The sequence below is a fragment of the Peromyscus eremicus genome, chromosome 3 (genome assembly GCF_949786415.1).
Source record: "Peromyscus eremicus chromosome 3, PerEre_H2_v1, whole genome shotgun sequence".
In the NCBI taxonomy this organism is placed as follows: domain Eukaryota; kingdom Metazoa; phylum Chordata; class Mammalia; order Rodentia; family Cricetidae; genus Peromyscus; species Peromyscus eremicus.
The window spans coordinates 104,030,009-104,042,632 of NC_081418.1; the positions used below are offsets into that span (position 1 = coordinate 104,030,009).

Genomic DNA, 12,624 nt, shown 5'->3' on the forward strand with positions numbered 1-12,624 from the left:
GTGCAACATACCAAGCTCAAGGTTGTATTCTGTGTTTACTCAGTGTTCCTCATAGAAGAAATGGTACCTAAAAGCTAAGTGTGGTGTCACACACCTGTAATCCCAGTTCTTGAGAGTCTGAGGGAAGAATTATGAGTTCAGTGAGGAAGAGGCTCTGGGTCTTCGAGAAATTGGAATCAGGCCTTCTTCAGTGTGTTCCACTGTCTTTTATTATCTTCTCTCCGTGTGCCAGGCCTCTTCTGGCCCTGACCACACAACAGTAAAGTTAGGTCTCTAAAAGATCCCAGAGTCAGAAAATGGAGTGGGCTGATGATGAATCACAGTGGTAAGCCAAGTGAATTCTGTCACTCAGACAAGGTTCCCTTCAAAAGTAACACTTCTTTAAAGCAACCCTCTCTAGATTTTTGAAGAGTTAAGGCTGCCTTTTTTGACTATGACAGGATAAAGGTCCTTCCTTCCTTCCTTCCTTCCTTCCTTCCTTCCTTCCTTCCTTCCTTCCTTCCTTCCTTCCTTCCTTCATGTTTAAGTCTGTTATAATTGTCTTCACAAAGGGGCTTTTAATTCTAAAAATAGTAAAGATAGAATCCTAGAGTGAAAGTAATTGATAAAAAATAATTTCTGAAAAGCTCACTAAAGATGTTAGTTACTTTTCTGAAAAGCTCACTTGTATGTTGTGTACCCTAATAAACTTATCTGGGGTCAGAGAACAGAACAGCCACTAGATATAGAGGTCAGAAAATGGTGGCACACACCCCTTTAATCCTAGCATTCCAGAGGCAGAGATCTGCCTGGATCTCTGTGAGTTCAAGGCCACACTGGAAACAGCCAGGCGTGGTAACAAGAGCCTTTAATCCCAGGAAGTGATGGCAGAAAGCAGAAAGGTATATAAGGCGTGAGGACCAGGAACTAGAGCTGGTTAAGCTTTCAGGCTTTTGAGCATCAGTTCAGCTGAGATCTATTTGGATGAGGACTCAGAGACTTCCAGTCTGAGGAATCAGGATCAGCTGAAGAATTGGTGAGGCGAGGAAGCTGTGGCTTGTTCTGCTTCTCTGATCATTCAGCATTCACCCCAATACCAGGCCCTGGGTTTGTTTTTAGTAATAAGACCTTCTAAGATTCCTGCTATAGTATGTTGGTTACTTTTCTCATTGTTTTGACAAAATTCCAGACAAAGTAAATTTACAAAAAGAAGGGCTTTTATTTTGGTTCAGGATTTAGGATACAGTCATCATGGTAGAAAAGTTATGGCAGGATAAACATAGTCAGGAAGCAGAACAGATTGATTGCTGGGGCTCAGCTCATTTTCTCCTTTTTATTCTATTCAATCCAGGGTCCCAGTTCATGGAATGGCACCATTCACATTCAGGGTGGGTCTTTCCTCCATAGTCAAATCTTCCTGGAAAGACTCCCCTAGGTATACCTAAGGGTGTCTTTCCATAGTGATTCTAACTCCAGTCAGGTTGACAGTGAAGATTACTCATCACAACTGGTAAAATATATCTTAGACCAGCAGTGATTCTAGTGATCACCTCCTGGAACTCTGCCTTCAAGTGCAAGTGCACAGGTCTGAAGACATGCCATGCAAAGGGGCTTCCATGCTGTATCTTGTAGATTGTAACAGACCAGCAGACAGGACAGAAGATCCAGATAGTCACCGCAGTGGACGCCTCTGGGTCTTCCAAACAGCAGTTCATCCTGACCAGCCCAGATGGAGCTGGAACTGGGAAGGTGATCCTGGCGTCTCCAGAGACATCCAGTGCCAAACAGCTCATATTCACCACCTCAGACAACCTTGTCCCTGGCAGGATCCAGGTAAGGCCTGTTGATGAGTGGTCGTTTCCGTACTTGATTCTTGAACTGCTTCTCAGCTCGGTTTTGCCCTGCCTTGGAGGCCAAATCCACCCTAGAAGGGCCTTTGGGGATTTACAAGCATGGCGGGATTGCTGCCTTAGATAACTAAAGTAAAAGCCAGTAAACTGAGTGGCCATACCCAGAAGACAGTCATCAAGAACAATAAGAAGGGGGGATATAAGCTAAGCCAAGGAAAAGGCACTGGCATAGGCAAGGTGAGATAGTGAGGACCACTGGAGAATTGTTCTTAAAAGACCACATGTTAGAAACCATTAGCCTATGATATCTTTAAGGCACCCTCTAGAGCTGACCACTGTCAGACAACAACACCTGCTCTTACTAATAGGTTTTCTGCCTCATGATAATAGGTTTCTCCACTGACAGCCAGATTAGGCCGAATTGAAAATATGTAACAGGTTTATTTGAGCAAAGCAACTCCCAGGCGAGTTCTTCAGTCCCCGAGATGGAGGCTGGAGAAGCAGCACCCACAAATGAAAGCAGGGAGACTTTCTATAGGTTGTAGGTGAGGGGTGATGATGTGTCCATCACAAGCTGGTCAAAAGCTGAATGCTTAGGTGGGGACTTGGGCTGCTGGTGGCAATGAGAAGAAGTTGCAATAGTGGCCAAGAATGCAGAACTGTTTTTGTTTGTTTGTTTGGTTTGTTTTTGTTTTTGTTGTTGTTTTTGGTGCCTTTTTGTTGTTGTTGGAGACTCTCTGAGAGGGTGGTAGGATTTGGAGAGAGACAGAATTGGGGCTTTTCTGGATCATGCAGGAGTAAGCTGGAGGTTCTAACAGAACACTTAACCTGTCTCATGTAAGTGGCCAAAGCCTGGGTCCAGCTCTTCATTCTGATCTCACTTATTTCCAGGAACTGCTCTGTACTTCCTATCTCCACCTCTGTCCTATTTATCTCTACTCTGGGAGGGAGAAGTAAGGTGGGATTGGGGCAGCCACAAAAATAATAGCAGACACTGAAGGAAAGCAGCAGGGCCGGTGTTCAATGTGAAGTTGGAGGCTGGATGCCAGCATCCCAGAGTGACCAGGCATGGGGCATGTTTCAACATAGTCAAGGTGTTAATTTGGTTTTGTTTTTTGTTTGTTTTGGTTTTTTGAGACAGTTTCTCTGTGTACTCTGTGTATGACAGTCCTGGCTGTCCTAGAACTCACTTTGTAGATCAGGGTGGCCTTGAACTTACTGAGCTCCACCTGCCTCTGCCTCTCAAGTGCTGGGATTAAAGGCGTGTGCCACCACTGCCTGATTTTGTTTTTGTTTTTAAATTTATTTTGATCTTTTTGAGACAGGATCTCTATATAGCGTTGGCTGTCCTGGAACTCACTATGTAGACCAGACTGGCCTCCAACTCACAGAGATCTGCCTGCCTCGGCCTCTGCCTCCTGAGTGCTGTGATTAAAGGTGCATGCCACTATTCCTGGCTTGGTTTTTGTTTTTTAATTTGTGGCAAATTGTACATAATACAAAATTTAACATCTTAACCATTATTGTACCACCATCTGTAACTCTTTTCATCTTCCCAAACTGAAACTCTGTACCTATTGGGGCTCTCACACATAAGCCACAGTGAAGAGATTTGAGAAGTTAGGAGTTCTGTACCTCTTCCCTCAAGCCCCCTTCTCTGGCAACTTCCTCCCACACACACACACACACACACACACACACACACACACACCTCCTCCCCCCCATGTGAGTATCTTTGTGGGATATGTTTAGGTGAATATTTTTATTAAGTTTAGGTTCCTGCAGAAGGCAGAGAGGTGTTGGCTCCCTCTAGAGAGCTAGAGTTGTAGGCAGTATGAAGTGCCCGAATTTGAGTGCTGGGAACTGAATTTGAGTCCTCCACAAGAGCATTCTTAACTGCTGTACCAGTTCAGCAGTTCGGACTCCTTGTTTAAATTTTTTGATGTGTTTTTATATTTATGAGAGCTAGCAAGCATTATCTGTCTTATCCTCCCTCTCCCAAAGTGTGTTTTGATCCTTTGATATAAAACTATCTAACTTGTTAAAAGCACAGGTTTGTGAAAGACTAGTTGCTGATGTCACATTTTACAGGTGATTTTACCTGATTTCTGTCTATGGTCCCACCTTGTGAGATTCATTTGAAGGTTTATTGTGTGGTCAAGTTAAGTACATTTTAAAAATAACTGTTCTTTAAACTTTTTCAGATTGGTGTCAGTTATGTTTTCTCCTCGATGGATAGCACAGTTTGTTATCTAGAGAGTTCCCTACAAGTAAGAGGAAATAGCAGGCTTCTGCTGTCATCTGGACTAGTCAGGCCATCTATTACCAGGGGCCTCAACAAGAGATCTAGTCAGGAAAGCTCTGACAAACACCAGCTTGCATAGTTCCATGTTGTTTGATGGGATGAGACACATAGCTGAAGAACTTCACCTGTCTTTATCTTAGAGAATCTATGTGGGATCCCCATGTGTCTTCCAGTCTTGTTCACAAGAGAGCAGTCACTAACATATGCAGGCCAGGGGGCTATTGAATGACGCTTTCACCCAGTTCTGCCCAGAGAGTTCTTTTGTTTAGATACCCAAGACTGGGAATGTACAACCAGATGTTACTTTTCTTAGTTATCTAGATTTTAATTGGCACTGTTTTTGCTGACATCTTAGATCGTCACGGATTCTGCTTCTGTGGAGCGTTTGCTGGGGAAGGCAGACGTCCAGCGGCCCCAGGTGGTGGAGTACTGTGTGGTCTGTGGTGACAAAGCCTCTGGTATGTGAATCCCGGCTTCTGGCACGTATCATGGAGCAACAGCATGACCTTTCATAGGGTAGGGAAGTGGATAGTTGAGAAAGAATATTATATGTAGGTTTAAAACATGAACCTCACATAATAAGCAAAGTAGTTTGTCAGGTTATTCAAACTGATAAGAAAAGTCAGGAAACTCTGTATTTATATAGTATTTATATGCTATTAAGAAAGTAAAACTTTCTTTCATCTTGTTTGTATCTTCCAAGGTGTACTATGTGTAGAATTCCCCTTCATCTAAACTGTCACTTTTTATTCTTTCACTGCACCCTATGTGTAAGCATCTATAATGGAGGAGTAGGAACCACACAGTCCCTCTTGGGAAAGTGTACATATGTGGATGTCTGCTGAGTAAAGACCCAAGGCTGTGTGTGTGTGTGTGTGTGTGTGTGTGTGTGTGCGTGTGCATGTGCATGTGCATGTGCGTGCGCGCTCTCTCTCGAACTGGGTGAAGACCCAAGGCCTCTAGAATTGTTTATGTCTGTGCTTCTGGTGTCCTTCAAGGAGAGCTCAAAGGCTTCCACAGTTAGTGTTCTGATGAAGGGAGACAGGAGGCTTGCCAATGTTGGGGAGCCACAGAAGGTAAGTGAGGCAGTAAGGCAGGCAGTGGGAAATGAAACACTCAGCTCAGGGAATCTAAGTTCTGAGGCAGCTTTGTTGCACTCATATGAACTCTGGAAGTTTTGTTGTCCTTGATGTTTCATTTTGTCTCTTTGAAAAAGGGGGCCTAGACCTAGGAAGATGCCATGAGCTCCAATTTCCCCTTCTAAGCTGGTTGTACCATTTCTCTGCCATTGGTGCCTGCCGCTGATCTCCTACCCTTTCTTTGTCCGTCCTCCACTTAAAACCCCATCTTCCCTTGGAAGCAGGTAGACAGTGCTGCCACTGGTTGCCTTTCTCCAGTCCATCCTAGGCATCTGTTACATTCTCCAATAATTGACACTAACTTTCCCATTAGAGTATTTGAGCAAAACCTGTGCCTGCTCAACAAGGAGACACACTTTGCAATTTTTGGAATACATGAAGCAGAAACAGAAATGGCCAAAGACTGCCTGGTTTTCCTGTTGATCAGGGCTCTTCTAAGCTTCAAGAAAAGGCCTCATCACATAGCCTTACAGTGCCACTGTTTCCAGCTATTAGAAGTCACTCAGAGATAGCAGCAAGCTCAAGGAGACATTGCCAGGAAGGTCAATGCAATATTGACAGGGTTCATTTCACACCACAATACTTTAAAGGAAAAGGAAAATGAGATCCTCCAAGTTACCTCTGTAGTCCATGTGAACAGTGATGCTGTGAAGTATCTTCCTAACAATTCAGCTGTAGTCTTGGGCTCTGTAAGCAAGAGGAGCCCAGAATGAACACAGCTTCCGCTGATGTTCAACAGTACTTTGTCAGCTAGGAAGGGTGAGCTGAGGTGTCACTGGCTAAAGACCACTGTAATGAGTAAATGAGAGTAGAGAAATAAGCTGTGGCTTGTAACTGTGTTCCTTGAAGGGCCTGAGTAATTCACTCAGAGGCATGCTTAGGGACAAAGACATGACTCTGAGATTAAGCAAGAATGAGGGAATGATACAGGCTGTTTAGTCTGTCAGTGAGGTATAGACGAATTTCTAAACAGTCTTATTAAATAAGAAACAGAGTCAAATACAGGGTTAATAGCCAAAGAGATCAGAGAAATAGTGAAGAGCCACTGACTAACCTTAGCTTACCACCACGCTGTAGCTTCCCAAGAGAGAGCTTCTTCCTGTCTAACCTGTGCTCTTATTGCCTTCCTTTTCTGCCTTCTCATTGGCTCTAAGCCCAGCCACATCACTTCCTCGTCATTGCCTGTCTGTACAGACCTCCAGGTCTCTATGGTTGGTACTGGGATTAAAGGCGTGTGTCACCACGCTTGGCTGTGTCCTTGACTACACAAAGACTCTGCCTGCCATGTGATCGGATTAAGGGCATGTACTACTACCTCCTGATTTCTCTTTATGGCTCACTATGACCTCTGATCTCCAGGCAAACTTTATTTATTAACATACAAATAAAATATCACATTTCAGCACAAATAAAATATCACCATAATGAGAGTGGGCATCACTACAGCACACTGTAGTGTGTACACTAGAGCAGTGTTGCCTAAGCTGCTCTGTGTGTTGGGATGGTTGTGTGCCAAAGACAGTCACATCATGATGAGCTTTGGATTTCCATTGTAACCATATAAGGTTATTGTAGAAATATAGACACATGAGGTAGACATATTATTGGGCTGCCATTAACCCCTGTGGTGGCAGCTTCTGACAGGATGTACTCCAAGTGGGAGTAGAGCTGGGCAGCTCACCTCTGTTCATGATGAACCACATCATATGCTCACTCACTTCCCCTCAGGCCGTCACTATGGGGCTGTCAGTTGTGAAGGTTGCAAAGGTTTCTTCAAAAGGAGCGTGAGGAAGAATCTAACCTACAGCTGCCGGAGCAGCCAAGACTGCATCATCAACAAGCATCACCGAAACCGCTGCCAGTTCTGCAGGCTGAAAAAGTGCCTGGAGATGGGCATGAAAATGGAATGTGAGTAGCAGGGCCTTACCATGTTAGTAAATGCCTGCTAAGTAAAGTGTTTACATTTAACTTTAAATGAATGGGGAAAATACACAAGCTTCACTGTGCTTTACCTTCTGGAGCAGCCAGGTGATCCAGAGCTGACACTGCTGGGTTTGGTCCTTCCTTCCTTCCTTCCTTCCTTCCTTCCTTCCTTCCTTCCTTCCTTCCTTCCTTCCTTCCTTCCTCCGTGACAGGGTTTCTCCATGTAACCCTGGCTGTCTATAGACCAGGCTGGTCTCGAACTCAAGAGATTCTCCAGCTTCTGCCTCCCAAGTACTGGGACTAAAGGCATGCACCACCACCACACCATTGGGTCAATTCTTGATGGTGAAATCAAAAGAACCAGGTCCCAAAGTAGCAACACAAAAGAAGTCAAGGAGAGCAGTGCTGTATTCTTGAGAGTATAGCAGGGATGGAGAGGAACAGAGTTAGGGCACACACCACACTAACAGTGCTGCATGGCTCCTGGAAAGATTAGAGCCAATGGATTTCAGAATTGTTTCCCATTCTAGGAATGGGACAATACAAAATCCACTGGGGAACAAGAAGTATGTTTGTAACCATACATGACTAGCTTAGGGTGGGGCTGCCCTGTCATATTGTCAGGCTATCCTTAGTTGTAAGCAGTGATGGGACTAAACTGGGCAATCACAGGCATAGTTGCAAACTCAAGGTCCAACTGCATTTCAGCTTAGTAGGGCATCTTGATCCAAGGCTTCATTGCTTTCTTTTAAGAATAGTTTGTGGGCTGGGGAGGTGGCTCAATATGTAAAGTGCCTGCTGCACTAGAATGAGGTTGTGAGTTCTGATCTCCAGCACCCATGTAATAGCTGGGTGTTGTCACTCTGCCCTTAATTCCTAGCACTAGAGGAAGATAGGTGGATCACCAAAGCTTGCTGGCCAGCCAGCCTATCCAATCAGTGATTTCCATGGTCATTGAGAGACCCTGAATCAAAACAAAGGTGGAGGGCAATAGTAGAAAGCATTCATTGTTGACTTCTAGCCTCTCTACATACATGTACTGTACACCCCACCCCATCCCCAAGATCTACTTTTCTTCAGTTGTTTGTAACAAAAACATACCTGTCATTTTTTAAAGTTGTTTTTGTTTTAATTACATATATGTATGTGTCTATGTGTGTTATGTACATGTGGATGCAGGTAGCTACAGAGGCCTTGGATCTCCCTAGAACTGAAGTTACAGGGAGTTATGAGCTGTCTGATGTGAGTGCTGAGAATTGAACTGTGGTCCTCTTCAAGAGCAACATGTTCTTAACTGCTGAGCCTTCTCCAGCTCCTGTATACCCATTCTTACACTAGGTTGCTGGAAGAGAAATTGCTGTATACAATTAACAGCTTTCAGTTTGCTGAAGCACTTTAGGCTGGAATTGGACTCTGGAGAGGTTGCTCTATCATTTGTGTCATGGGATAATCTCTATGAAAGGTCCACTTGAAATAGGCATTTCTTATCCAGGACTAAGCCCAACTGGTTAGTGACAGAAGTAAAAACACAGGGGACTGTGTTGGCTTTCTCAAGTCACACCAGAATGGCAGTTTCTCAGCAGGCAGCACCTGCCATCTTGAGCCATCTGTATGCCTTTAGGGTTTGTATTGGGATTATTTGATTTTACTCTTCTTTCCATTGTTTAGAAAGCCCATGGTAACTAAACACCAGAGTTACAGATTTGCTAGGAGACCACTTTATGTTATGGTGCTCACTCATTTTACTCTTTTTCTTTAAATGTGTAATTTAAGCTGTACAAAGTGAACGGAAGCCCTTTGATGTGCAACGGGAGAAACCAAGCAATTGTGCTGCTTCGACTGAGAAGATCTATATCCGGAAAGACCTGAGAAGTCCTCTGATAGCCACTCCCACGTTTGTGGCAGACAAGGATGGAGCAAGGTCAGTCTCCTGTTCACACAGAGCAGCACTGTGATTGGCCTCCAGACTGGCCAGAGGAAGTGCGGATGTCCCTGGAAGGGGCACACACATGGCTCTCACCTGTCTGCCACAGCCCTGGCATGCCTCGTTCTCCCTTTGGAGTTCACTTAATGTTGCTGAGGGTGACTCTGGGGCACAATTGATCCTGCAGTTTAGGCTTCATTCATACAGGAAAATAGCTGTCTGTAACTCAGAGTATAGGCCTCTTATCTTATTTTATTATTTATTTGTTTGTTTGTTTGTTTGTTTATAATTCTGAACGGTTTTATTAAATAAGAATCACAGAGCCAAATGCAGAGTTAAAACCCAAGAGGTCAGAGCAGCAGCCAAGAGCTGAGACCAAGACCGCCTTCTTACCCCTCGCTGTCGCTGTCGTCCTTCCCCTCAGAAAGAGCCAGGCCGTTTATTTTATTTTTTTCCAGTATAGACAAAAGGCCCAAGGTGAAGAAAGGCCCAGATAATGCCACAAACTAGCTTGTACATTCTCTTAACACATTCTGAACTGGTTTTCAAGAGAACAGAAATAAGGAAAACCAGAGATCTAAAATATATTACACAAAGATCTGAAGTTGAGGGTCTCTGAACAATTCTTTAAATTTTAACTTTGGGGAAAATGGCCACAGTTAGTATAGAAGGCCTAGGGATATGCATGTGTTCTGTCCTCTCTCAGCCTGTAGCCTGGCTTTGTGAGGTGCTCATCAGCAAGAGCAGAGAGCTGGCCACTCACCCTAGGCTGAGTGTTAGAGCTCTTCTCTTAGCAAACAGCCTTGCAGATAGGAAAGGCAGATAAATGCAGCATGAACACACTGTGCAGAAAATGTTAGAAGCTACTCTGGGTTTCTTTGTGTCTTCAATAGACAAACAGGTCTTCTTGATCCAGGGATGCTTGTGAACATCCAGCAGCCTTTGATTCGTGAGGATGGTACGGTTCTCCTGGCCACGGATTCCAAGGTAACATTCTCTCCTCCTGTGTGCTGCAGTGCAGGCTGCTTTTCCAACTACACCTGCCCTCCTGACCATCAGAGATGATGCTGAAAGCATGGCTTCCTGTAGCTCCATGTGCTTCTTGTGATAGAGCCACTTTAGGATTTGTTCTCAAGATGCTGGTGGCTTTCCAGACACCCTAGTCAGGGCTGACTAGCCATAGTCACCATCACAGGGCAGCTTTGTGGACATTCAATGCTTCTATACTCGATTAATGTAATATTAATGTTCTACATATTGGCTGTCTACCAGCATGATGTAGAAATAGCTTCTTTTTCTAAGGCAGCCTTTTGCAGAACCTCCAGTTCCTTCCCATTTGATAATCTGCAATAGGCTGACAAATGAGCCAGAGAGAATGAACTTGTAGACAAAGATGTCTGTTGATCCAAGAGGTTGCCTCCCATTGTAGTGACCTGCACAATGTTCTGTGGTTCTACCATAATTTATTAAGCAGTCTTGTGTTTAAAACTTCTACTTATTTTAGTTTTTCATTTCTGTAATCAAAACATGGGTATATGTGTACACACACAAAAAGAAAAAACAAAACCCACACAGGTGTTTGTACATACACACAGAGAGTGAGAGACAGAGACAAGAAGGACTTGTACTTATATTTCCTGGTTTATTTATTTTTGGCTTTCTTTTTTATAAGCTGAATGTAATTCATAATCCACCCTCACAGTATATAAATTTGTGGTATTTTAGTATATTTTTATGATTCTGGATTCAACCACCACCAATTCCAGAATGCTTTCACCTTCCTAAAAGAAACTCATCAAGCCAGGCCAACCACTAAGCTACTTTTAGGCTCCATGGTTTTGTTTTTTTTTTTTTGGCTTTTCGAGACAGGGTTTCTCTGTGTAGCTTTGGTGCGTGTCCTGGATCTCGCTCACAGAGATCTGCCTGGCTCTGTCTCCCAAGAGCTGGGATTAAAGGTGTGCGCCACCACTGCCCGGCAGGCTCCATGTTTTTAACAATTATTTAACAATACATTGTATATGAAGGGAATCATGTAAGTGTGGCTCCTTCACAGCTGGTTTCTTTCACTTAGCATAAAAGGTTTATCCATGATATAGCATGTTCCTGTAGCATTCCTTTCATTGCCAAAAAGTGTGCCACTGCCTGGCTGCCTCATGGTGTGTGTCTGTTCTTCAGATGATTAGCATTTGGATTGTCTGTTTTTGAATTGCTGGCCATGTAAAATTGCTGGCCATGAACAACTTTTAAATTTAAACTTTGAGGAGCTGCCAGACTGTTTATGAATGTGACTACACCAATATGTTAGTCCCATCAACAATATGTGACGGTTCTGATTTCCCCACATATGGGAAAACATGTTCCTTTCTTGGATTATAACATCCAACTTATGTGAGGAGTCACTGAGATTTTGATTTCAAGTGAGGTTGAACACACTTACTGACCATCTGTACATCTTCTTTGGAGAAGTCTCTTCAGATCTGTGTCCCTTTTAAAAGTAGGTTGTCTTTTTATTGTGTTATTGAAGTCTTTCAATATTCTGGTTAATAAACCATTACCAGACATGTGACTTGAAGATATTTCCTCCCTTCTTCCGGGTTGTTTCTTTACTACTTTCTTATATCTTCTAAAGCACAAAAAGTTGTGGTTGGGGGCTGGCTGACAGTTTTAAAGGTTTAGTCCATTATCATCATGGCAGGAAGCAAGGAAGTGGGCAGGCAGAAATATACTTTATCTATTTTTCTGTCATTTTATCACTGTATCACATGTGTGGATTTGTGTGTGTGACCACAACCAAGATACAAAAAAAGGTTGATCCATTCTGATCCAATGGATACACAAAAAGATCTCTCTGGTGTGATTCTTTATTCACACCTTCTAGGAGCTGGGCTTAAAAAAAAAAGTGATATCTTCTTCATTTCATTGACCTTAAGTCATTCACATGTATGTGCTAGTTTTCTAATGTTACTGTTTATTTTTTTTATATCACTATTACTTAATAGGCTGAAACAAGTCAAGGAGCACTGGGTACACTGGCAAATGTAGTGACCTCTCTGGCCAACCTGAGTGAATCTTTGAACAATGGTGACACTTCCGAAATGCAGCCAGAGGACCAATCTGCAAGTGAGATTACTCGGTATGAGCTGCTCTGGTATCCTATATTCCCCAGGCACTGTTATAAGGATGGATGCTAGCATTTGGCACCTATGTTATAAATGTTTGTTTTATTTTTTTGATGCTAGAAATTGACCTCTGCTTCTTATGTACGAGACAAGTGCTGTGCCACTGAATTACATATTTCAAAAGTACCCCAGTTATGTCTAATTAAGAACTATAAAGTTGTCACAACAACCCCACACATTGCTGGTCTTTTACATTTAACTGTGGGCACCCACACTAAAAGAGGACCTGCTTATATCATGTGACATAAGGCAGTCAGAACTGTTGTTCATTCCCTACACCAAGGCCTTCACCAGACAAATGTTCTTTGTCTTGAGCACTGTGTAA

General features: G+C 43.3%; 1 protein-coding gene across 5 annotated transcripts in view; it reads left to right on the forward strand.

Annotated features, from left to right (window-relative positions):
• The window catches only part of Nr2c2 (nuclear receptor subfamily 2 group C member 2), an 83,873-nt gene that overhangs the window by 55,299 nt on the left and 15,950 nt on the right, over positions 1 to 12,624 (forward strand). For all 5 annotated transcript variants that reach the window (XR_009378330.1, XM_059258227.1, XM_059258229.1 and 2 more), the window contains 6 exons: positions 1,612 to 1,812; positions 4,490 to 4,592; positions 7,002 to 7,181; positions 8,970 to 9,117; positions 10,014 to 10,107; positions 12,120 to 12,253. Coding sequence is in view for 4 of the 5 variants with exons in the window: in XM_059258227.1 (XP_059114210.1) it covers positions 1,612 to 1,812; positions 4,490 to 4,592; positions 7,002 to 7,181; positions 8,970 to 9,117; positions 10,014 to 10,107; positions 12,120 to 12,253 (860 nt within the window). In the remaining variant the exon portion in view is untranslated. The remainder of the gene's footprint in view (positions 1 to 1,611; positions 1,813 to 4,489; positions 4,593 to 7,001; positions 7,182 to 8,969; positions 9,118 to 10,013; positions 10,108 to 12,119; positions 12,254 to 12,624) is intronic.